Raw genomic sequence first — 25,870 nt, 5'->3', positions numbered from 1 at the left:
AGCTGGGTCACTCACCCAACTGCATTCCTCTAGCAGCTGGGCTGGGCCCGGATGGAAGGTCCAAAAAAGCTATAGTCACATGTGCCTCCACGTGGCTCTTCTCTCCACATGGACTTTCGTTTAGTTGTCTAACCTGAGATTTTTCTTACAGTATGGCGGCTGGCTTCCCAGGGGGAAGAAGCAGAAGCCGCCAGTCCACTTAAGGCCTGAACTCAGAGTACCCAGAATGCCACTTCTGCCACATTCTATTGGTTGACACAAGCCTAACCAGCTTCAAGGAGAAGAAAATAGATTCCACCCCGCAATGTGAAAAACAGCATGAGCTCACAGGAATGAGAGCTGTGGCCATATTCAGAGACCAGCTCCTACCTTCTCTCGCTGCATCTTACCTGCCCACCAGCAACAGTCATTGTCAGGGCTCTTAGTATTTACTAGTTTGTTGGTGTAAAATGACCCAACCAAATAAACTTCAACAGTCAGACACACTTGGGTTTGCATCCCAGCTTAGCCACTGAGTATCTAGGACCTCAGATGAGTATTCGAACTCCACATACGACATTTGGGGAGAATTAGAGGTAATATTTATGCAAAGTGCACAGCCAGGTTCTGGAATTTAAGAGGTGCTCACTGAATGTAGCTCGTCTACTTTTTCCTCCCTACCTCCACCTCCAAGAATAATAATATCCAGCATTAAAGTATATCATCCACCTCTGGACTGGGATTCCACAGCTGTTCAACAGCTGCACAGAAATACAATTAAAGGAGACCGGAAAGAATAAGGCTGTTGCAGTTTGTTAAAATTCTGTTTCTGGTAGGTTGGCCTGTGCATGGTACCCACACTGCACAAGAAATCTTCTTGGGGTTTTTAAGGCGCACAGTGACAATACTCCCCAGCCACCCCTCCTCATACCCCTAAAATAGGCTAAATCCATAGTCCACAAACCCTCCAATGACCCTGGGCTTTTGGAAGTGGATAATGTCAAGGCTAGGCCAGTTTCTCCACTCTGTATTGCAGCAGCAGATGGGCAGGTCTTTAAGCATCCAGGGCAAGCCTGATGAGGAAAGAGACCCTCGTCACCCTCAAAGGTGAGCTGAAGGCAGGCTATTCTAGCCCGTCCCCCCCAGCTTTCCCTCCGTTAGCTCCATCTTTCCAGGGCACTGTCAGGCGCCAGCCTGGGGTGCCCCTTGTTTTTGTTTGAATTGAAGATAAGTTGTGTCAATCTCAGATTCCCCTTTAATCACAGCCTGCCCCCTCCTACCACCCCCAGAAAAAGAGACCGCACAAGCAGGAGAAAGGATCTGAGGAAGCCCCCCTGCCCCGGCCCCCCTGGCTTCAGCAGCAGGTTTATTTCCTGGCATTATGTGGCTCCCCTCAGCCCTGACGGCAGGGATTTGTGCTCCCAGCTCTGGGGAGGGCTGGGGGGCTCAGAGAATTGCTCACTCAGCATCCCCCTGGCAGACCGTTTGGTCCAGGGAGTCTCCCTCCCCTGGCGATGAGAGCTCAGCATGTATTTTGGGGCTGCTAATAGGATTAATGAAATGGAGTGTGTAACTGCTACTCCAATGAAGCTGTGACTGTTTTGATAGAGCCTGATTTCCAGAACCATATTCATAAAAGAGAATGAACCTTTCACTTTCAGTAACGGTTCCTAAGGGCTTTGTGTTGCAGGAAATAATAATGGAATCTTGTTTGCACTGGAGACCACAAACTTGGGTGCAAAGCACCACTCAGCTCCCAGACCCCTGAATGTCACTAATGTCAGTATATCTGGGTGTAACCACTGAACCTAACTGTAGGCATTCTCTCTAGCCTGTCCCCGAATGCAGACCTTGACAGTGATTACTGAAGCTCGCATTGAGCCTTTACGACTGCAGGCATTTGACATTCATTACCTGGTTCAATGCCCACAACACCACCATGCAGCAGGAAACAAGACTCAGAAGGAAGGAAGAGTGGCTTACCAAGGCCACACAAGTAGCAAATGGCAGCATTTATCTTGAGCCTAAGTCTCCCAACTTAAAACCCCCTGCTCTCAACTTTTGGGCTGTATCAGTGGTTCTCAAACGTCCCTGTACTTTTGAACTACCTAAGAGCTTTAAACTCTCACATGCCTGGACTCCACTGTAGTTGGACCGAGTTGCCACCTCAGGGCAGGGGGCAGACACCAGAACTTTTAAAAAGCTTCCCAGTTGATTCACACGTGCAGCCAGGTTTGAAAACCATCATGCAGAATAATCCAGTCTCTGCTTTCACCGAGGGGCTACTCTTTAGTCTTCCAAGGTTCCCAGGCAAGGTATGAATTTGCCCATCACCCTGGGGTGGGGGTTATGCAGATGGCTTGGCGGTCGGGATGGTTGCGTCCATTGTGGGGGTGACCAGTTAAAAAATCGAAAATTCCTAGTTCCTCTCTTGAGAAGGCTGGGTCAGGCCTGGTTCTGTTTATGGCACACCTGTGCCTTCTTCTGGAGATGGAACATTGAATGGCTGTGGCCGCTGTGCTTTTTCAGAGAGAATAGGGTCCACTCCCAGAGCCAGATAATTTAAATGGATTTTATCCCCCAGCCCACCCCAACCCCCAGTGTGTTAAATCCTTTCAGATGCCCCTAAGCTTCTCTTCAAATGTAGGACTCTTGGCCATAATAAATAACTACATCCTTCTATGTGGACTCCAATTCCAGATAGTAGTAATCCAAGAAAATCCAATAATGACAGTTGCATTAAGATCCTTCTTCCAGGCTAAGCAGAACATCTGTTTAGACATATTTTTAATCGGCAAATGCTTCCTGTGTTGAGTCCTCGGCAAATTAAATTTCTCACTGGACCGAGGGGGGGAAGCTGTCATTCAATAACCCATCTCTGGAAATTACACCCCAGTCTCTTTCCAGGTGCACTTAAGATTTTCCCATGCTGACTCGGCTGCATACCGGCCCTAGTAATACGAGGTCACATGTATATATAGCACAGCTTGTCTGAGAAACATGGGATGTCGTAGTGCTGGTCCCTCAAATAGAGAGCTATTTCTGCCCATTCTGCAAAGGATACTTGGCGGCAGAAGAAAATTAAGAGACTTGTTGAAAACCCTACGGGAAATGAATAACAAACTTCCACTTGCTACATCGCTGCCTGTGATTACTTAAGACGCGATGACTCTCAGGATTTAAACGTTAAGGGCGTTAGGGCTGCCGACATTTTGGAGGGGTTTCCGCCGCAGAATTGTTTGGACTGTAGGGCTGTTTATTTTTAGAATAACTCATCCAATTCATTCACTCAAAACACAAAAGCACCTGACTGTTTACCACCAACCAGGCACTGTGCTGGGTGTGAATAGAGTGGTGAACAAGCCAGCCACAGTTCCTGCCTGTGGGGGCAACTCAATTTGAAGGCACTTAGCTGCGACTTGTAGTCGAGGGTTGGGATAGCCAACTAGAGTATCTGCAGAGGCCTCGCAGGTAATGTCAATGGGTGAAGTGGGCTAGATGGGACCAAAGAAAGGTGGGGAGAGGTTCTGACAACCAGGAAAACATGTCTTGGCTATGGTAAGCAGGTACTGCAGAACTCGAGTGGGTTATAAATGAGGGGACATGGATCCAGTGTTGCCACATCCTTCTGTTTTTCATGAAAATCTGTATTCTTATGTGAAATCCCTTGATTTTTAAAAGTTGGCTTCTGAAGTGATATTAAACAAAAAAAACAAAAAACAGTGTGGGCCAAGAGTGTCCAAGCCAAGCAAAGCACATCTGCGGGATGGGTTTATCCCAAGAGCTGCAAGTGTATGACTTCTGATCTAGAAATTCTACCAGTAAAACAATTATTTTTAGGTTTAAAAATGTATTATATGCCAACCTTCTTGTTTATATGACTAACTGAATTAGCAGGAACCCCTATACAAATACAGAACTGCTAAAAATAGTATGGAACCTTTCTACCCTCCTGAATAAAAGATACACGGTTAAGATCAAAGGATAGAAAGGGAAATTTCCATGATCAGAAGAAATAGGGAACACAAACCCATAAAATTAAGCCTCAGATGGTGGTAAGACTTTGCAGAGGACATTCAAACTGGGCTAGGATTTGGGGAACAAGGGGCCTATAAATAAAGGAGATGTGGGCTTGGTCCCATGTGAAGCAGAAAGTGAATACTAAGATCTTGCATAAAATGAGCACTGTCAAAGGGCTTCATATTCACTAAAAAAGAGAGAATAGAAAAGCTCTGCCCAGTGGCTAAGAGGAGTGGCAAGAAATCTTGCTATCTTTCCTAGACTCTAAGTGTGGCTAAAAAAAAAGAAAAAAAAAATCTGCTATGAGCAACTGAATCCGAAAGCCTGTTCCCTCTACAGGTATAAGTTCTCAAATTACATTTCCTAAATATGGAAACCCTAAACTTAGAAATTAACTTAAAAATTGATCTAGGAACCTAGAATCCCAACAGCCCTGAAAAAATGAAAAATAGGGTCACATTCATAGTTGATGGCATCGAGGGCTCCTTCAGATAGAAATGATCTCCCCTAAAAGTGAACTTTAAATAAAAACATTAGATACACAAAGAGTTAATCTATGAAGGAGAATCAGCAGAGATAATAAATTGGTGAATTAGTACCCAATGATACAGAAATAATAGAACAGTCTGAAGGAGATTAAATAAGTATATGTAACGTGTCTAAAGAACCAACAGAAGAATTTGAAACTATAGTAGGGAGGGGGGAAAAACAGGCAGATTAGGAAGCTACTAGATAGGTATGTCTTAGTGTTGGTCCCAAATAGAGAATTATTTCTGCCCATTCTCCAAAGGAGAGTTGGCAGCAGAAGAAAATTAAGAGACTTACTGAAGACACTATGGGAAATGAATAGCAAACTTCCACTTGCCACATTGCTGCCTGTGATTACCTAAGGCACAATGACAGGTGACAGAATGACCATTAAACTATAAGGATACCTTCTGTTGGTAACAATAAAGACCAAAAGACATTGGAATACTATCTTTGAAGTGCTGAAAGAAAAATATCTCGCAGCTTAGAATTCTGTACTTTCCCAGCTAAACTTAGTTTCCAGGGTGCAGATAAAATAAATTGAGTGAAGATGAAATAGAGTGAAGATAAAATAAACTGAGAGAGTGTATGATCATCATGAGAGAATAATAAAAGATGCATTTCCACGAGGAAGATTTGAGATGTGAGAAGTAGCAGTAAGCACAGAAATGGTGTATATGAAGGCAGATATAAATCTGCATTGCAAACAAACATATCACTGGTAATAGTGACTAATTTGGGGCCTTAAAAGCAAGTAGACAATAATATGAAAAATTGGAAGTTCTGTTTACAAATTAAAATACTTTAAGATCCTTGTAGTCTCAGAATGAGAATGGAGATTCTGATTTCTTCAGATCTATCTTATAGTTCACTAATTCTTTGTACTTTGTTAAGTCCAGTATGAATGTTAAAAATCAAAGTCAATACTAAAATAGAAAGGAGACAATGGAAATAAAAAGTAAATATAGAAAAATATCTTAATCCTATAGAAAGCAATAAAGGAGAAATAAAAAGAAGCAAAGAAAAAGATAGCAGATAGTGACCATACACAGAGAGAAGGAAATCAGCCCAGGTATATCAGTTATAAAATAAGTCTAATTCACCTGTTAAAAGAGAGATTCTTAGATTGAGCAATAAGAAAAAAAATGTAGCTATTTGATGTTTATAACAGACATAACTAAAATCTAATTACACTTATATGCAAAAATCCTCAACAAAATATTAACAAATCAAAACCATCAATGTATAAAAAATAATTATACACCATAATCAAATGAAATTAATCCAGGCATGCAAGGTTCAATATTTGAAAATCAACCAATGTAACCTTACCATATCAACAAGCTAAAAAAGAAAAATCCCATAATCATATCAACGAATACAGAAAAAGCACTTAACAAAATCTGACATTTACAATAAAAACACAGCAAGTTAGGAATAGAGAGAAATTAACTTGATAAAAAGCATCTGCCAAAACCTTACAGCTTATATCTTACTTAAAGTAAAAGACTAAATACTTCCTCTAAAACCAGGAACAAGGCAAGGATGTCTGCTTTCATGCTCTTATTCAACATAGTTCTGGAAGTTATAGACACTGCAGTGAGGCAAGAAAAATAATTAAAGGCATGAAAATTGGAAAGGAAGAAATAAAACTTTCTATTTCCAAATGACTCGTTTGTGCGTATAGAAGATCCGAAAGAATCTAAAAACAAAAAACAAAAAACAAAAACAAATCCTAGAACTAATAAGCAAATTTAGCAAGATGGCAGATACAAGGCCAAAACCCCCAAATTGCTTACATTTTTTAATGTTTATTTTTTTTTTTTTTTAGAGAGAGCATGCGCACGCGCGAGCGAGCAAGTGGGAGAGGGGCATAGAGAGACAGAGACACAAATCTAAAGCAGGCTCCAGGCTCTGAGCTGTCGGCACAAAGCTCAATGCGGGGCTCCTATTCACAAGCAGTGAGATCATGACCTGAGCTGAAGTCGGACACTTAACTGACTGACCCACCCAGGTGCCCCTACATTTCTATATACTAAGAATAATCATGCAGAAATCAAAATTTAAAACACAATACCATTTGTAAGCACTCAAAGAAAATGAAATACCTAGATATATACTTTTTAAAAGTTTTATTTATTTACCTTGAGAAAGACAGAGACAGTGTGAGTGGGGGAGAGGCAGAGAGAGAAGGAGGGAGAGAGAGAATCCCAACCAAGCTTCGTGCTGCCAGCACAGAGTCTGACATGGGGCTCAAACTCACGAAACCGTGAGACCATGACCTGAGCCAAAATTAAGAGTCAGATGCTTAACTGACCGAGCCACCCAGACACTCCATCCTAGATATACACTTTCAAAAAACATGTACAATGATTGTGTACTAAAATTACACAAGGCTGATGAAAGAAATCAAGAAAGACCTACATAAATGGAGAGACATACTATGTCCATGGGTTGGAAGACTGAATATGGTAAAGATGCCAATTATCTCCAAATTGATCTACAGGTTTAATGTAATTCCTATCAAAATCCCAGCATGGTTTTTGTTTTTGTTTGTTGGTTTGGGTTGGTTTTTGGTTTTTTTAGACATAGACAAACTTGTTCTAAAATCTATATGGGCAGACATAAAATTTATATGAAAACATAACTAGAACAATCATGGAAAAGAAGCCTAAAAATGGGAGTAATCACTCTACCAGATACTAAGGCTTACTGTATATCTACACTAAGCAAGACAATGTCATATTAGCAGAGGGATAAACACCAAGATCAATGGAACAACATAGAGAACCCAGAAATCAACTCACACACCATATAACCCAACAATTCCTCTCTTAGGTATTTATCTCAGAGAAATAAAAACTTATCTTCACACAAACACTTGTATATGAATGTTCATAATGGCTTTATTTGTAATGTCAAGAAATCACCCAGATGCTTTTTACCAGGTGCATGGTTAAACAAACTGTGGTGCATGCATACCATGGACTACTACTCAGCAATAAAAGGAAACTATTGATACATAAAACAACTCAGATGAATCTCCAGAGAATTATGCTGAGTGAGAAAAGCCAATTCCCAAAGTTATGTACCGTAAAATTCCACTTATATAATATCCTTCAAATGACAAGATTTTCTAAATGGGGAACAGATTAGAGTTGAGAGTTTAGGGATGGATGATAGGACAGGGGCAGGGAAATATGATTATGCAATGTCAACATGAGGGATCCTTAGGGTAATGCAGCTGTTTAGTATCTTGATGGATACACAAACCTATACATGTGATAAATTCCGTACAACTACACACACACACACACACACACACACACACACACACAACTATATGTGATGCTGGAGAAATCAGACTGAGATCAGTGGATTACATTAATGTCCATATCCGAGTTGTGATATTGTACTGTAGTTTCATAAAATGTTGCTACTAGTGGAAATGGTGTTACACAGGATATACAAAATCTGTCTCTATTATTTCTTATAACTGCATGTGAATCTACAAGTATCTCAATAAAAGTTTCAATTTATAAAAACTATTTCATATACAATAAAAAAATTGAACCTCAGCATTATGACCATTGCAAAATTTCTTTTATTGTTTGTTGTGGGAAATGTAATTTATTCACAGAATAATGCCTGTTGAATGACTCATTTAAAAAAAAAGCTTAATTACACAGATCAAAAATAAATGAGTGGAGAAAAGCTATATGAGGCAAACACTAATCAAAATAAAACTGATACAGTAATATCAATATCGGCCAAAAGAATCTTTATTATGGATGAACATTATTACAGATAAAGAGGGTCATTGATGATGAAATAAATAATTCACTAGGAGCCTTTAACAATATTTTACTTGTATTAAAAAGCGTAGCCTTGAACAATATAAAGCAGAAGTTAAGAATAAAAGAGAAAATGACAATTCACAATCTTAGTTGTCAGGGATGCTTAAAGCACTTTTCTTGGTAACTGATACACCGAGGAGCCAAAATATTTGTAAATAGAATGTGTGAACAACATATGTAGCACCCCTTAACTATCAATTATGGAAACTGATGCGCATTATCCCAAGGACATATGGAACATTTATAAAAATCAATCACATACTGGGCTACAAAGGAAGATTCAAACTACCAAAGAATTGATACCTTGGAGCATGGACTAGTCATCTATGGCCAGGAGGCCAAATCCAGCCTGCCATCTGTTTTTGCAAATAAACTGTTATTGGAACAGAGCCATACTCATTCATTTACATATTGTCTATGGCTGCTTTCACACTACAGTGGCATAACTGGATAGTTGCAACAGAGAATATATTAACCACAAAACTTAAAATATTTACTGTTGGCCTTTTACGGAAAAAAGTTTGCTGCCCACCCCCGCCCCTGCCTTGGAGAATGGGTTCTTAGAACACAAAGTAATGTTAGAGATTAATAACACCCACAGAGAAACAGATGTTTAGAAGTTAAAAGTCACACTTCTAAATAAGTCAAAGATCAAAGAAGAAAGTCTAAATGGAGCTAATAGAATATATCAATGTCTGATATTGAAATGTGCATGTCAAATGATAGAATTCAGGTAAAGGGGAACTCAGAGAAATTTTAGCCTTAAAATGTTAGTATTAGAATGTAAGAAGGATTGAAAATTATGTGCCAAACACTCACCCAAAGAAGCCAGAAAAGGATGATCAACTGATTTGTTAGGAGAGTGCCAAGACAGTTCTGTAGGGGAAAAACTAATTTTTTCAACAAATGGTGCTAGAAAAACTGGATATCCACACGCAGAAGAATAAAATTGGACCCTTACCCCAGACCATATACAAAAATTAACTCAAAATAATTAAAGACTTAAATATAAGCACCAAAACTATAGAACTGTAGGTGTAAATAGATATAACATAGATATGAATCTTAGTGAGGTTAGATTAGGCTGTAATTTCTCAGATATGGCCCAAAAAGCATAAGAAACAAAAGAAAAAATATGGATAACTAGGACTTCATCAAAATTTAAAACTTTCATGCTTCAAAGGACACTATTGTAAAAGTGAAAAGACAACCTACAGAAAATATTTATCAATCCTATGTCTGATGAGGGTCTGGTATCCAGAATATATAAAGAATAATTATAACACAGTAAAAAGACAATCCAATTAAGACATAGACACAGGATTTGAAAAGACATTTCTTCAAAGGAGATATGCAAATGAGTGATAAGAACATGAAGAGCTGTTCGGCATCATTAGTCATTAGGGAAATGCACATCAAAGCCATAATGAGACGCCACACCACACCCGTTAGGATGGCTAAAATCAGCAAGCTTGACAATAGCAAATGTTGACAAGTATGTGGAAACACTGGAACCCTGGTATGTTGCTGAGGGGAAGCAGTCTGGTAGTTCTTCGAAGGGTTAAATATAAAGTTACTGTGTGACCCAACAATTCCAGTGTTTCGCATATACCCAAAAGAACTGAAAACATACTTCCACACAAAAACGTGTACGTTAATGGGCATAATAGCATCATTCGCGATAGCCAAAAAGTGGAAACAACCCAAATGCCCATCCGCCGAGAAACGGATAAACACATGTGGTATATCCACTCAATAGAATATTATTCAGCCATAAGTTACAACGCGGGACTGATCGATGCCACAACACGGATGAACCCTGAAAACCTATTAAGTGAAAGAAGGCCAGACACAAAATGCCACATGCTGCATGATTCCATTTATGTACAATGTCTAGAATAGGCAAATCCATAGAAACAAAAAGTGGATTTACTGGTTGCCAAGGACTGGGCGGGCGGGGTGTTGGGGGGAGGGTAGGAATGGGGAGTGACTGCTAGTAGGTTTCTTTTTGCGGCGGTGAAAGTGTAGAGTTCTGCAGTGGTGATGGTTGCACGACTTTGTGAATGTACAAAAAACCACCAAGTCGTATACCTTCAAAGAGTGTCTATTAGGGTGTGTGAATGATATCTCCAGTTTTTAAAAAAGAGAAGAAGATAGAAAGGAAACATCAGAATAAAATAAGTGAAAATGGAAGGAAGTAATAACATACGTAAAATTAATGAAATAATAAAAAAATGAAAGGGACCAACAAAATCAAAAGCTGATTTTTAGGGAAACGATGCAGAAACTAGAGAGCAAATGCTCCAAGTGAGAATCGTGAGGGAATCTGAGCAAGCAGCCTGAAAACAAAATCTTACATTGTCGGAATGACCAAGAAAATGAATGTGGAGTCAGCTCTTTGGTTGCCATAGGTTTGAGCGATTTTATCCCACCTGTCTCTCTCTGCTATTTCCGGGAGCCACACCTTGGACTCAGGACCTTAACAGAGCCTTCATTTCTTCTGCACGTTTCTCTCTGAAAGGTCCAGCTGTGCCAAGAGACTGGGAGGAGTTGGGGATTTTCTGAGGCTCAGCTTTTTCCAGGGGGTTATCTTGCAAAGAGTTTATCTTCCCAGCATCACCGACTGGTTCACTCTGTTTGTCAGACTGGCCAAATCGTTTTCAAACTTTACAACACTGATGGGTATTTCATCAGGGCAGGGGACTGGTTCAATAGTTTCCTCGGGTGTTCCCAGTGCTAAGAAGAGAGCACACCCCTAACTCGGCTCCTTCCCAAAGGATGCCTTGTCCGGGCAGCTTGAGTCTGAGGGTCTCTGGCTGCCCTTTGCCCCACAGGGCCTGTTCAAGGCTTCCAACAAGCCAGACCTGCTTCCCTCAGAGGCCTGGCACCCTTACTAACACCCAGGGGTTCAAAACCCTCAACAGACCAAATACCCCCTGTAGAACACAGGTTCTTCACACCCCCCTTTTTATGGATTCATGAATAATACAGTCTTAACCATAATGTACAGAAGGAATTCAAGGCAAAGTAAATGGCAGCATGCCTCTCTTGCAGATGGCCAGGAAAATGCTATGCTTCTGCAGAGCCCCGGAACCTCGAATGCCAGAGCTGAGACCTTTTCTCCGCGTGTCCGAAGAGCCACAACCTCGAGGGCAGAGAGGATATGGCCTGGAGGGGTCATCCCCTACGTCATCGGAGGGAACTTCACTGGTCAGTGGTCCCAGATGAGGCCTCCTTTGAGGCTGGGTGCTGTCTCCCTAGCTTGACGGTGTCCTCCCAGGAAGAGTCCAGGTGGAATGGAGCAGACGCTGGGACCATAGCAGTCCTACCTGCTGATGCTCCATTGTGCACTAAGCCTGGGGAAGCTGCACTCTCTGGTAGGGCTGTGTCTTCAAAGGTGATCACCTAGTCCCCAAGGCTTCGTGCAGGGCATGACATAGGGCCCTGGCCTTGAAATATAGGCAGAGGTTGCACAATGGGTATGTGAGCAAAGCCCTCCAGACAGAAGGAAGCTGTGAGCGGCTGCACAGGAAGGCTTACCTGTGTTCTGCCTGGATGAGAAGTCGGGACCACCCCCCACCCCTGCAGCACTCCGCACGGTAACCAGAGTGGCCAACCCTGGCTGGGCTGTGGCACCTGCCAACAGTACACCCTGGGGCAAGTTACTTAACCCCTCCATGCCTCAGTCCCCTCTTATGCAAATGGGGATGATAATATTTTCTAATCCATAGGGTTGTTTTGAGAATTAAATGAGTTAATTTAGATAAAGCACTTAGAATAGTGCCTGGCACATAGTAATATTTGCTATTGGTATCATTATCTTTAAAATATGTATGTCAGCCAGTGGCTTCCCATCACTACAAATGAAGCTGAAACTCTTGACCATGGCCTCCAAGGCCCTCCTCCAGGCAGCCCTTGCCCCCTGTCCCACCCGGTGTCCTACCCTGTTCCTCCTCTCTTCTCCCCAGTTCCTGTGTGCTGGCCTCACAGGCACCTTTCCTTTCTGGAACATGCCCATTTCATGGCTGTCCTAGCACACCTGCACTTGCCCTGTTTGCCTAGAACATTCTTTCCCCAGACCTTCTCATGGTTTCTTCTTATCACCAGCACCTCAAATCAGATGGCATGTCCCCCCAAAAGCCTTCTTTGCCTCCCTGATACCCCCAATACTCCCACGAGCCACTCACTCTCAGCACCCCACTTTCTAGTCTTTGTAGTACTTCCCACTACCTGAAATGCTTTGACTTTTATTTTGTTTGCCTGTTTTTTGTCTCTGCCCAATCGTTGTGGGAGCAGGGATCTTTTTTTTTTTTTTGGTCTTGCTTTCATTCCTATATCTGCAACAACTAGAACAGAACAGTAGTAGACATTCAACAGTTATGCCCATAGCAGGCCTGTGGCCAGTATTAGTCAAATGCCTGAATGGAAAGCCACACGGAGCTGCCTCTTCCAGGCTCTCAATTCTGCCAGCACCTACAAGTCGGCCTACTCTCTGTGGTTCTGTGGCTTCTGGGGGAGGCTGTTGATGAGGCAGCTGTCCCAGAGCCACTGAAAACCACTGATGGGTAAAGGCACTGTGAAGACGTGGATGACAGGGACCTGGGAGCTGGCGGAGAGCACGGAGTGCCTCCGGGCCACCCCTCCTCTCTCCTGGCAGCCTCACTCATGAGACAGTAACCCAGGATGCTTGCCGGATACTTAAGTAGGTGCTGGTGATAAAAAGGCCAAGACTTCACCGCCAGGAGCTCCCAGTCTTACTGGGAGAAAAGGAGCGTGCCTAATGGATTTGAATGTTGGAATTTTGACCAGCTACTCACCTTTGGTCTCTGGTGCTTACCTGTGTTCTTTCAGAGCTGGTGTGCTTTTCTGACCAAAGATGTATATAACCTTCATCAAAATCAGCTAATTTTATAGAGAGAATTTTCTTTATGTGGTGGTTTTTGTTATTCTGTAATTAGTGGGATTGCTATTTTGGTGAGTGAGCTATATAAACAATTTGAACTAAAAGTGTCAAGATGTAAAAAAAAAAAATGGACAGCTAGGTGACTCTTTATTCTATATGTGTGCTTTTGGGGACAACAATTTGACCCCCACCCCCATGTCTTCCGGGCTATGACGGGAGCCTCCCCAGTGCTTTGTTTGTTTGCTTTTGGCAACAAGGTCACTCTAGAACTCAGAACCCACCCCTAATCATCATTTGTACTCCCCAAACCACTATTTTTTTCTAGATCTTTCTCATTGTTTCTAGCAAAATCAAAATAGTCTTCTTTATCTCAGGCTGATAGATTTTTTAAAAAGAATACTTACCGACTGCAAGTAACTATCAGCCACAGTTTACAGCTACCTTGTTGTTGCTCCCAGACAATTTACTTATTGTTCTACTTTTCAACACATTTCCGTTCAAGGAACTATGAGGACATGTTCAGAGAAAGTATGAAATCCATCTGTTTTCAAAGGCTTTGTAGAAAATGAGGCGCAAGGATCCACCAGAAGACAGTGCACGCCCATGCAAAAGTAGCATGAATGTACATGAAAATAAACTTTTTAGAGCATATGGACATACACTCCTATAGATATAAAATAAAAAGAGGCTGCAGAATGCAGTACTGGTGAGCTCCTTCAAAAGCCTAAAATTTCCAAATTGAATAACCCCGAGTAAGATTTTTCTAAAGCTTAATTAAGTACTTTCCCTTCACAGGACAAGTTGGGGAGCTTGGGATACTCTGACCATCTATTTTTACTCTCTTTTCCAATCCACAAGCCCTTACTGAGTTCTGGTGATTCAGGAAAGTTATATCCTTAGCAAGGGCAATCCTTATTCCTAGTGCGTTTCTATCTTGGGTCACCCCAACAAGTTCTTTTGATCATTGGAACGAGTGTTATAAGTCAGCACGCCTTACAGCATCGAAGGAAGGCATGGACCTATCAGTGAAGTGATGAGCCTTGCCCTGTCATTTCAGGAAGCCAGAGAGCCATTTTTAAGCAGGCTATGAGACACTGGGAGAAGCACACCTGTGTGACCTTCATAGAAAGGACTGATGAAGAGAGCTTTATTGTGTTCAGTTACAGAACGTGCGGGTAAGTAAGTGAAAGCAAGGCCGTCTCAGAGGAATCAGAGGCAGACAGATGGCTTGTGAGTCTTGAGTTTTCTCTGTACAACCAAATCGTTCCAAGGAGCTGTAATAAGTAGCAATCTAGGGTTTGTCAGAAACTCCCCTTGCCATCAATGAACTCACAATGTGGTGACAAAGTAGGTGGGTCAAGAAGAAGACTCTAGGAAGACAAGGGGTCTGGATCTCCTGTCATGGGAGCAAGCGAAGGAATTGGGGGTGTTTTGTATGGAGCAGTGGTTCTGAACCAATTTGAGGTCAGCAATCCTACTGAGAACCTGATGAAGCTATGGGCTTCCTCATGACAGATATGCATTTATGCAAAACTCTGTGGGTAATTTTATGGGCTCCGTGGGCTTACAGACTTCCTCCAGAAAACAACACACAATAAGATGCCTGGATTTTGATTAAACTTATCTGTTATGCCAATAAATGTAAGTGTGATATACTCTCTCACTGGAAGAAAAAGTTCCCCGTTCTGGTTCAAATACTTAAACCCAACTACATGGCGTATGCATGAAATGACTACTGGAAAAATGACCCAGAAAGGTTTACATGTAAAAGGAAAGAAGGCATACAGGCAAATGCTAACAAAAAGAATGTTGGGATCATAATTTTAGTTATAGACAAGGCCTTTTTTGTTTCATTCCTGTTTTGTTTTGTTTTTAAAGTCAGAAAGTGTTTAAAAAAAAAGGTGAGGCACTTTATAATGAGAAAGAGTACAAGCTACAGTGAGAATATAACTGTCATAAATCTTTATGCACCAAATAGCATAGCATTAAGAGTCATAAAGCAAGCCCCAGGGAATTCAAGGGGAAATTGACAGAAACACCAGCAGCAGGCGACTTTATTTCATTTCTGTCAACTCAAGTAGATCAATGTCAAGTTGACCAAAAAATAAGTAGAGATCTGTTGAGGACTGGAAAAATGTAATTAAGAGTTGATCCTATGGGTCTATCAGATTCGGCAATCTGATAACACATCTTTTCTTTGTAAGTGCATGTTGAACATTTATAGACATTGTCCATCTATTAAGCATTAAGAACACCTCAATGAGTTCTCAAAGGCAGAAACAGCGTTAAAATAGGCTCTGATTACAAAGCAATGAAACTAGACATAATAACAAAAAGTAGAATGAACACGCCTGCATTACCTAGTAAATGAAAAGCTCTATTTTTTGTTTACAACTCTTAGATCATAAAGAATTCAGGATTGATATTATAAGATGTCGAGATAATAAAAGCCCTGCAATTCTAAATTAAAGAGCTATGGCTAAACCTGTGTGTGTGTGTGTGTGTGTGTGTGTGTGTGCGCGCGCGCGCGCGCGCGCGTGTGTGTATCCCAAGAGCCCACATTGAATTAAACTGATAATTCTAGAAGCATTTCTGTTAGAATCAGGAACAAGGCAAAGGTGTTCATGATCACCACAATTATTCTACATATTTTGGGAAATACTAGCTAATATAGTTAAATAAGAGAAGGAAATACATATGACAAGTATCGGCAGGAACAAGGCAATGTTTGCATTGTTTGAAGTTAATATGACCGTGTCTAAAAACCCAGAAAAGCAATTGAGAAACTACTAGAAACAAAAGGAGACCCTATTAAGGTGACTCATTACAAAAGTAGTAAACAAAAAATTACTTTTCCTTATAATGAAACAATCGGATACACTTCTGTAATAGGAAAAATATCACTTTAATAGAGACATAATAAATAATATCTCTAAGAATGAACCTAATAAAAGTGTAAGAATGCTCCAGACCTGTAAGAAGAAAATGCTAAAACTCTAAGGACACTTAAAAAGAAAAGTAAAAATGGAAATGCATACCACTTCCTGGTATGGGAATATTCAACATTGTAAAGATGCAGAACTCCCTAAAATAACCTATAAAAGCATGCCATTTGGATTCAGACATCTACATTTATGTATATGTGGGCATATGTGTATATATATTTCGACAACTTAAATAAATGGCACTAGAGTTTATCTGGAGGAACAACCATGTAGAAATAACCAACAGAGAAGGAGAGAGACAGAGACAGAGAGAGGGAGAGAGAGACTGAGGCAGAAAGAGGGATATATATATATATAGAGAGAGAGAGAGAGAGAGAGAGAGAATAAGAAGAAAGAGAAAAACAGAGGGATATATATATATAGAGAGAGAAAGGACACAGGGACAGGGGGATGGAGGTATGGAGGGGATTATGGGGAGTGGTCTGATGGTCTGTTCAAACATCTAGGATTTAAAATGCAAATGAAGTTAGTAATAATTAAAACCATTTGGAACAGAACAAAAGAGTTTAAAGTGCATATGCCTATACATGAATTTAGGTAGCATCTTAAATGAGTGAGAGCTGGATTAGTCATTTGGGATATTTTAATAACTGAGATAGACAGCTTGTTGTGAAAAAAATAAAGCTGGATTCCTACCTCACTTCTTACATCAAAATGATTCTAGCCGGATCAAATACAGTAAACATTTTTAAAAGGAAAAATAAAGAAATGAAAAGAGATTTAAAAATTATTTTGAAAATTTTATTATTTTATTATGAGAGAAGCAAGAGTGGATTTTATTGATGATCCTGGCAGGTAGATGGCCTTTCCCAGCAGGATGTAGGAAAGTGAAGACATTCCATACATTGAAATTTAAAAATTATATGTGGTGTAGACAAAACCAAGACAATACATAAACAAAAAAGCAAACTGAGAAACAAAGTGAGAAAAATATTTGCAATACATTTGATAATCAAAAGACTTGTTTCCTTAATTCACAAAGGGTCCTTATATATCATTCGTAAAAAGATGGACAGCCCAAAAGAAGATGGGGAAAAGAGGTGATCACATAGCTCACAAGAAAAAAAATACAAATGTCATAGAAAACATGGAAAACTATCCAATCTCGATACACTGAAATACCATTTTTCACTTATCCAACTGACAAAAAGAATTTGGTAAAGCCAGTGTTGGCCAGGTTGTATGGAAATAGGGCTTTTAAATATATCATTAGTGGGCATATAAGTAGACCCAACATTTGGGGATTGCAATTTGATAGTATCTATCAAATCTTAAATGTATGAACCCGTTTATCTCTCAATCCCAATGCTACAAACAGGAGTCCAGCCATTTATTTGTTTTGCTTGTTGTTATTTGTTTGTTTTGTCTTCCTCTCCCATAAGGCTTTGTTTAACTAATAAAAATTGGAATCAGCCCAAATGTACATTAATAGGAGTCAGATTAAAGAAAATTTAGTACTTTGTTGCTTTGAAAAGAATGAAGGAAGTCTGTATGCATTGTTATAAAAAGATCTCTACATTAAGGAGGAAAAAAGGTAAAAATTAAGGATGATGTACATAGTGCATTTTATAATAAAAAGTATACATATCTAATTTTTCTGAAGGATATCCAAGAAACTGTTAACAATGGTTATCTTTGGATGAAGAGATTAGAGATGGGGGTGAGAGACTTAATACTTGACTCTTTTGAACACATACTTTTAAAAAATGTTTATTTACTTTTTAGAGAGAGAGAGCACACAAGCAGGGTAGGGGCAGAGAGAAAGGGAGAGACAGAATCCCAAGCAGGCTCCTCACTGTCAGCCTAGAGACCAACGTGGGGCTCAAACCCACGAACCATGAGATCATGACCTTTGCCTAAATCAATAGTCAGACACTTAATTGACTGAGCCACCCAGGCGCCCCAGAACACATATTTCTTTTAATGTTTGATAGACGTTAGCTGGGTGATAGAGGTGGTGGGGTTGTGGGCCATGTTTATTTCTTTTCTTATACCTTTCTATATTAGGAATAATATATAATAATATGTTAGGAATAAATGTTACTTGAAAAAGCAATTTTGCCCAGAAGGGGAGTCATTTCTTAGGCTTCTCTGATAAGGGTACCATGCTTTACAGAAACTCAGCTGACTCCTTTCCTCGTCATCATAGATGATTCAGGAGAGACTTGGGGGTGCAGGGTTGGGGAGGTTCCTTTATTCCAGGAAGAGAAGCCTTATCTTCTTTGGGTTCTCAAGTGGATCCGTGACCACCAAAAAGGAGAACAATTTTTGGAGGGAATTTCTGTATTGGGAGGTAACTTGGACAATGAACGTGCTTTCAGCTCTGAATATCTGTTTCTTTTAGATTAGCGTGTGTGTGCGCGTGCGTGCATGTGTGTGCGTGCACACACACACGTGCACGCACACACACAATCACACACATGGGGAAGGGCATTAGACTCTTCCTATTCTCTGAGCGGCTGACCTGGGTATTTCTGCCACTGTCCAGCTGTTGTTCCTATGTTGGGCGTCGAGGAGGAGGCCCTCAGGCCATATCCATTGGGAAAAACTGTGACAAGTTTGGCATTGTGGCACATGAGTTGGGCCATGTGGTTGGGTTCTGGCATGAACACACTCGGCCCGACAGAGACCAGCATGTCACCATCATCAGAGAGAACATCCAGCCAGGTAAGGAGCCAGTACCGAGTCTGGAAGCCACTGGCCAGGAAGGTGGCATCCCCTGGGTCAGGCAGGGTTAAAGGAGAGGGGTTTCAGGGACCCGACGAATGCTCATTTGTTAAGTAAGGAGGCAGCAGCCCTACTGTGCAGACATTTGTTGCTAGCACTGCCACTGTTATTTGTGGCCCTTCCTGGGAGGTCATCTGCCATAGCTTATAGGTTACGGCAGAAACGAAATGACTTTTCATGTTGTAAAAGGACAATGAAATCCAACTCCATTTCCTAAAAGGAACAGAATGGACCAGAGTAACTGTTGCAGGATCAAGGCTGAGAAGCCAAAAAAAAAAAAGAGTTCTCCTGGTTGCTTTTATAAGAGTCACTTTTGCTGACTTCAGCAACACATCCTTTTGAAACTGAAATACAATTAGGACACAAATACATGTAAAAGTAGTATTTTGGCCTGGAAATGTTCTGCCCCAAGGCAGGTAGTGTCTAGACTAAAAACAAAACAAAACAAAACAAAAAAAACAAAGAAAACACCCCACTTCTTATATTAAATAATTTTATATAGAAGTCTATGTTGAACATGAAAGTAGCTGGTTGAATAATATGTTTGCCTTAAAATGCTTTCAAGGTCTGAATTGTGAACTATTTGGGATTGAACTTAACTCTTTGATTTTTCTTTTGTTCTTCAGTAGCAAGATCAGAGATTTTTTTTTCTAAGTTTTTGAACGATCAGATTAATATTGAACCTGCCTACAAACTTAGTATAAGAGTTTCCAGGGGCACTTGGGGAGGGGTTGGGTGGTGGGTTGGAAGAACAGGGCTGTTTGAAGTTTCAAATTTCCAGTCTGTTAAAAACAATGAGAACGACCACAACCCTGTTATTTGGGCTAATAGAGCTCTCAGAAGTTGCTATGGGCCCTCCTTCTCCCCCCTCTGCCTCCTTTCAGGTACCTGCCTTGGTTTTCAAAGGCCTTAACAGAGTGTTGTGTCACAGGTCAGGAGTATAATTTCTTAAAAATGGAAGCTGGGGAAGTGAGCTCTCTGGGAGAAACGTACGACTTTGACAGCATCATGCACTACGCCCGGAACACCTTCTCAAGGTCGGAATCTATGCTTATGCCTCATCTGTGTTTTACTGTGCCTGCCGCAGGCTCGGGTCGGATTCCTGGAGGTCTGCAGAGAGTGGGTCTCTGCATGCTCTTAGCACAGTTGGCCTGTCTGTCCTTGAAATACAGTGGCCTCTGGGCTGCAGTGAAATATAATCTAATCAGGTTCCCGCTAATAAGATTGAATCCCATTGTGAAGCTGGTGTTCCATCATGCCCTAATGTCACAAGCAGCAAACTGGAAAGGGGAAATTATCTAGAGGTTGGCCGGGATAATAACTTAGGGGCTCTGTGTAAAATTTCCAGTGGGTGGGGGAGTCTTCCAAAGCACGTCCTTGATGTAAGCCTGGTGGTGCTAACCAGTTCCCTTAAAGAGGTGTGGTTTATTGAAAGCTAGACCATATGAGAGCTGGGGGAGTTGTAAATCGTGGATTCATTTTAGAGGTGAAGAAAATGAGGCTCCAGCCAGCTCGAGGGCACACAGGTAGCTGGGGTCAGAGTGAGAACAAAGGTCCAGGTTTCCCGCCTGCTGGTCACACTTGATGGGAGCTGGTGTACCCAAGTATAGCTGGGGCCAGTGATTTACAGCCGGCATTGGTAGGATCTGTTTTGATGAGTTATTGCTGTGCTGGACTGGGTGTGAAGTATTTCCAATATTTCCCTTGCTTCTAGACCATATGCATGTTGTGTATATAAAAGTGTCCCCCAACTAATCCCAGTTTTGTGGGTGTTTCCACTCTTGAGTTAGAGGAGATACAAGGCATATGTTCTCTCACTTGCCACTTTTTTCTCAGTTTCGTCTTAAAACCAGCTTGTTTGCTTTCTATTTATCTATTTAATTACTCAAAAACAAAAGGTTCGATTGGGTTTCCAGCACGTACACAGGACAAGAAGCAAGTAAATGAGGAAACTTGAGGATGGGGGAGGGGAAAATAAGGGTAGATAGCTGCATGGAAGCTTGGAATCAATTGCCTGTTCAGAATATATGCCAGAAAGTCATGCACACTTTGGTCAGACTGGCAGCAAATCCTGCCCTGTGCTTCTTAGCAGTTATTGCAAGGAAGGAAACAATCCATTTCATGAGTTGCCATGTCCATAAAGATCAAAAGAAACCATTCCTTCAGGAGACACACAGCTCTTGGGAGTGTACCCAGGGCTCATTGGCTCTTGGGTAAGCCTGCTGAAAGCATGCTGTTGATGAGGTCATGGAACTGTGGGAAAGAGTATCCAAACCTCAGCATCCCATGTTCCCAGTTGTAGCGGGAAGGTGGTGCTGTCCCTCTGGCCACACAGCTGATTTAGTTATGGTCACCATCCTGCACCCAGGGGGAATCTCTCCAGAGCTCTAATAGGTGGAGTTTTGTCAACGTCAGCATCTTTGAACAACTGGCATGGGAGTGACTGACCCTGTTTTCATTACTCTTCTCCTGGCTCCTTGGCAGAGGATATGAGGTGCACCATGTAATGAAGAGACCACTGGACTGAGAGTCAAAGACTGGGTTCCAGGCCTCGTGCTCTCATGCACCGTGCTATTGAGGGCGGTATAGACAGTAGTTAGGGATAGCTTTGTGCTGGGTCAACTATCCACGTCCTTGGGCATCGGTTTCCTCATAGGAGGGTTGGACTAAATGTTCTTTGAGCCCCTTCCAGCTCAAACATTTCCTGTTGTAATTTCTTAATCAGTGCAGGTGGGCAAGGCACTGACAGATGTTTGCATTCATTGCCATGTGGACATTTGAGGCTTCCTCTTCCATGTTGGGAAAGGAGACTTCGAAGGACCTACTCTGGGGGTTTGTTGGGGGAGTCGAAGAGACAATGGGTGGGCAGGATGACAGCCCACCATGAAAGGTCAGAGTAGGGATGCTTGGGTGTGGGGGCTGTGCTGCCTTGAGGGTTTGGGAAATGGTGTAGGAAAATCTGGGCCACATTACATCAGCCCCAGAGATGGCAGGCTGCTGAGTAGAGACAAAGTATTGATTTTGTAGAGAATCACTGTCAAGTTGGCCCAAGTGAGAAGGTTGTACTTTGGGTCTTGTTTCCATAGCTGTCATGACTCTTCATATTGCTTTATAAGTTGTCTATTAATTATTCTTATAAATTAATCGAATCCTATGTACCTGTTACATCCCCCTCTGGCTCACTAGACTGAGATCTTTGAGGGCATCCTCTTCTCTCGTCTCCAGCACCTACCACGGAGCCTAGCACAGAGTAGATATTCAATAAATATTTCTTAAATGAAAAAATTAATGGGTGGATCAAAGGAGACAGGGAGATCTGCAATGCTGGACTCGGTGAGGGAAGAAATTTCCATTATCGTCATTGCATTTCTGTCCACATATCCACAAATGTGGTGGTCACTTCATAAGGAGAATCTACAGGCGTCTCCTGTTCAGGGGGGGTTGGGGATGAATTACTTCCAATGGGCTATAGGAACTGCACTGTCTCATTGGTGCCTGCCATGTGCCAGTTATTAGGAAAAGCTCTGAAACCAAAGACCAAGGCAAGAATGCAGTGTCTTCTGGGACCAGCATTTCTTTTCTTGTTTTTCTTTTAAGAAAAATCTTTTTTTTTTCCTGTGATCTCTAGCTCATAATGCCATCCCTGTCACCCCTCAAAGAGATAACCATTAACAACACTGTTGTCATTGTGGAGCAGTTTATCAGCACTGACCAGTAGAAGCCCATGGACCAAACCCATGAAATGATAGTTCCCCACCGAGAGTACCCAGAAGCCCTCAGAGGGAGATTGGCGAGGGGCAGCACATGGGTGTGATAGGCGGCTAGGTAGAAGCACAGCAGCTCCCATGAAGGCTTGGAAGGGAGGCAGACTTCTCCTTCTGCTACCATGATGTCATCTATTGCCTCAGAAGAGTCTACCCCCAAATGTCATGGTTTATAACAGCAACTTATTTTTTGTGACATTGTGGGTCACTCTGGCTCATTCTTCTCTGGTTTTGCCTGGGATCATTTCCACAGCAGTAGTCATTTGACAAAGCGACTGGGCTGAGAAGTCCAGGATGGCCAGTGCCATGTCTGGCCATTGTGCTGCCTGTGCACTGGGGCCCCCCCGGTTTTCCTCCCTGTGGCCTTTCAACTTCTGGCAGGCTGGACAGGGCTCCTCACTGCACTGGAACTCAGAGCTCCTAAAAGACAAGCTAGGAGGCCACAAGACTCTTAAGAACTTGCAGGACTCTAGAACTTGCAGGACATCACTTCTGTCACATTTCAATGGTCGGAGCAAGGTACAAGGTGAAGGCTATGTACATTAGGAGGTGCCTCCCATTATTTTAACAATCTACCACAGCTATCTTCTCACCCCTGCCCCAGGGTTCACAACAATGTTGGCAAAGCTATTTTGTAGCAAGTGGATACCTTCATCGTCTTTTCTGCCAACTTTCTGCATGGATTTTCAGGAAACTACTTTGTTCAGTGGGACATTTAACAGTGGCATCCTTACTAATGGTCTTTCTTGGCCCACTTTTTGTCAAGTTTCCAAGTCCTTAAATCCACATCATTACTCCTGGCCACATATCCCCTGGAGCCAGCCTGTCCATCGTCTTTGAGTTTGAAAAAGAGCAGGAAATGGCTTATAGAACATTTGCTCATCTGGAGGCAACTACTCTTCCAGCTGATGGGAAACCCAATCTTTGTGTATCTTTACAATTGATCTGACTCCTTCCAACTTTATTTTCTGGTTTATTGCGGTCCCTCCCTCTCCCCCTTGGTTGGACCTCGGCTGCGGAGAGTGATGTGTTTGGAGGTTTCGTTGGGCAAGGGTCTAGGAGCTGGGGAGAGAGATCTGTGGTACAGGGGCATCTTTGGAGAGCTCAGAGTTGACAGCTTTATTCCCTAAAGCATCTGCCAAACCCTTTCTTAGTTTAGCAGAGTGTCAGGGCTAAGAGTTGTCCTACATAAAAGAGGGATGTCACTGCAGCGGTTCATGCGGGGGATGCCTCTTGTAGTAAATATTTTCCAGAGCCTTCCGTCTTGCTGGCAGCTCAGGGACATGTCAAGGAGGGCGTCCCAGCCCCAAAGAGCTATCTGAGTGTGGGCTGATGTTGTTCCTGCTGTTTCAGTTTTTGAAGTCTCTCACATTCCTAACTCTGTCATTTATCTAGCACACATTAAAGCCTATTGTTCCTTGGGCAGTGAGAACACTGGCTGGAAGGAGGAGGATGCCGGGAGATGGGCTTCTGGCCTGCCTGGGTTCCAGGGCTGGCTCTTCATTACTAGCTCTGTACTCTGGGAGAATCACTTAAGCTCTGCAGGCTTTTTCTCACCGGTGGGGAGGAGACCCTAATAATTGCACTGGCCTAGGGTGTTACAAGGACTAAACGAGATGGTGCATGTAAAGTGCTCAGGCCTGGTCCTGGCACATAAGAAGGTCCTGTGAATGCTCAGTGGGAGCACACGTTCTCCACACTGTCAGAGTCACCTATATGCTGTGGTCTTCAGCAAGATTGGTTGGCCTGGGTTGCTAAGAGATGGTGGTGAGCTTTGCATTTTGTGCAGGAAAATTTCTTTCCTTCAGGGGAATCAAGAAAAAAATTACAAATGGACCCATTTTATTATAGGGCAAAAGTGCCCTCTTTTAGATCTAGTAGGTGATTGGATTTAGAATTTTATGTAGAGTCATTACTTGTAGTTTAAAACTTGGCAAAGTCAGTGAGGGAAAACGAGGATTCCCCTAAAGTTTCTCTAGAAGGCTCTGGACCCAGAGATAAGGCAATGGGAAATCAAGAAAGACAGGCCAGGTGGTTAAAGGTTGGGGATGGGGATACTTAAAAGGAAATCGGCAGATGATCTAGGCTCTTGCTTGCTTATGTTGGAAAGAAAGTGGGTTTGAAGTCTGATTTAGAAAACATATATGCAAAACCAGAAAGATAATAAGACATGCCACCAGCAAGATATAAGAATAATATATATTTTCCAAAGTAGTGCAGAATTGAGGGGAAAGGAAATGTTTTAGAGAGAAAGTGAGAGGGAGGAGAAGGGACAGTGCAGCTAATAACTAGGTAACATGCATTGTCGCATTTCCCTTGGGTGTAAATTACTTTGCAAAATTTTTTGAAGACACTGCCCTACCTTGGTTACATAATTTAATTCAAAAATTATTTCTTGACCTGTTGTGCTCCAGTCCCTAAGGCCATAAAGATGAAAGTCTCAGTCTCTCTGCTTGAGGAACTTACTATTTAGCAGAGATGACAAATATCTTCACCCTTCAAAAAAGACAATACAGTATGATAAGAAGAGACTAGACAAATAAGGCCAAGAGGTAGCCTAGAGGAGGGAATGAATAACTCAGGATAAGGAGGGATAAAAAGGGCTCGAGAAGACTTTTAAGAGGGAAAGCCATCTGATGGGGTTTTGGTGAATGAACAGGAGTTTGCTAGTGGACAAGAAGATGGGCAGTGGGCAGCCTCCACAGAGGACAGCCTGCGTAAGGGCATGTTTGGGGCTATCAGAGATTCGGTGTTGCTTAAGCTACCAAGTGGGGTGGAGGTATCAGGAGAAGTGCCTGAAGAGGAAGGCAGAGGCCAGTGAGCCAAGGGCCTGGGGATCCAGGTGGTGATCAGACATCAGTGGAGGCTTCTAAGTGGAGAGGACTCAAGGCTGCCCTTGCATTTCCGGACAATCACGTTGCACTGTTGTGGGTGCAACATAGAGCTGACTGAGTCTACAGGGAGGGAGACCAGGTAAGAAGCTATGGAAGAATGCAGAAAGGGGATGCTGTTTGCCTGAGCTAAGGCAGTGTTCTGGAATGAGGAGGAAGGCATAGATTCAAGGCACGATAGAAGGTGCCATGGTGC

General features: G+C 42.1%; 1 protein-coding gene across 1 annotated transcript in view; it reads left to right on the top strand.

Annotated features, from left to right (window-relative positions):
- TLL2 (tolloid like 2) overlaps nucleotides 1–25,870 on the top strand; it is a 126,969-nt gene that overhangs the window by 59,534 nt on the left and 41,565 nt on the right. The window contains exons 4-7 of the mRNA XM_027062732.2: nucleotides 11,439–11,594; nucleotides 14,345–14,462; nucleotides 18,781–18,959; nucleotides 19,951–20,056. Of these exons, the coding sequence (XP_026918533.1) occupies nucleotides 11,439–11,594; nucleotides 14,345–14,462; nucleotides 18,781–18,959; nucleotides 19,951–20,056 (559 nt within the window). The remainder of the gene's footprint in view (nucleotides 1–11,438; nucleotides 11,595–14,344; nucleotides 14,463–18,780; nucleotides 18,960–19,950; nucleotides 20,057–25,870) is intronic.

The sequence above is a fragment of the Acinonyx jubatus genome, chromosome D2 (genome assembly GCF_027475565.1).
Source record: "Acinonyx jubatus isolate Ajub_Pintada_27869175 chromosome D2, VMU_Ajub_asm_v1.0, whole genome shotgun sequence".
NCBI lineage: Eukaryota > Metazoa > Chordata > Mammalia > Carnivora > Felidae > Acinonyx > Acinonyx jubatus.
Note: the sequence above shows the minus strand (reverse complement) of the source record. Positions and strands in the feature narration are given on the sequence as shown.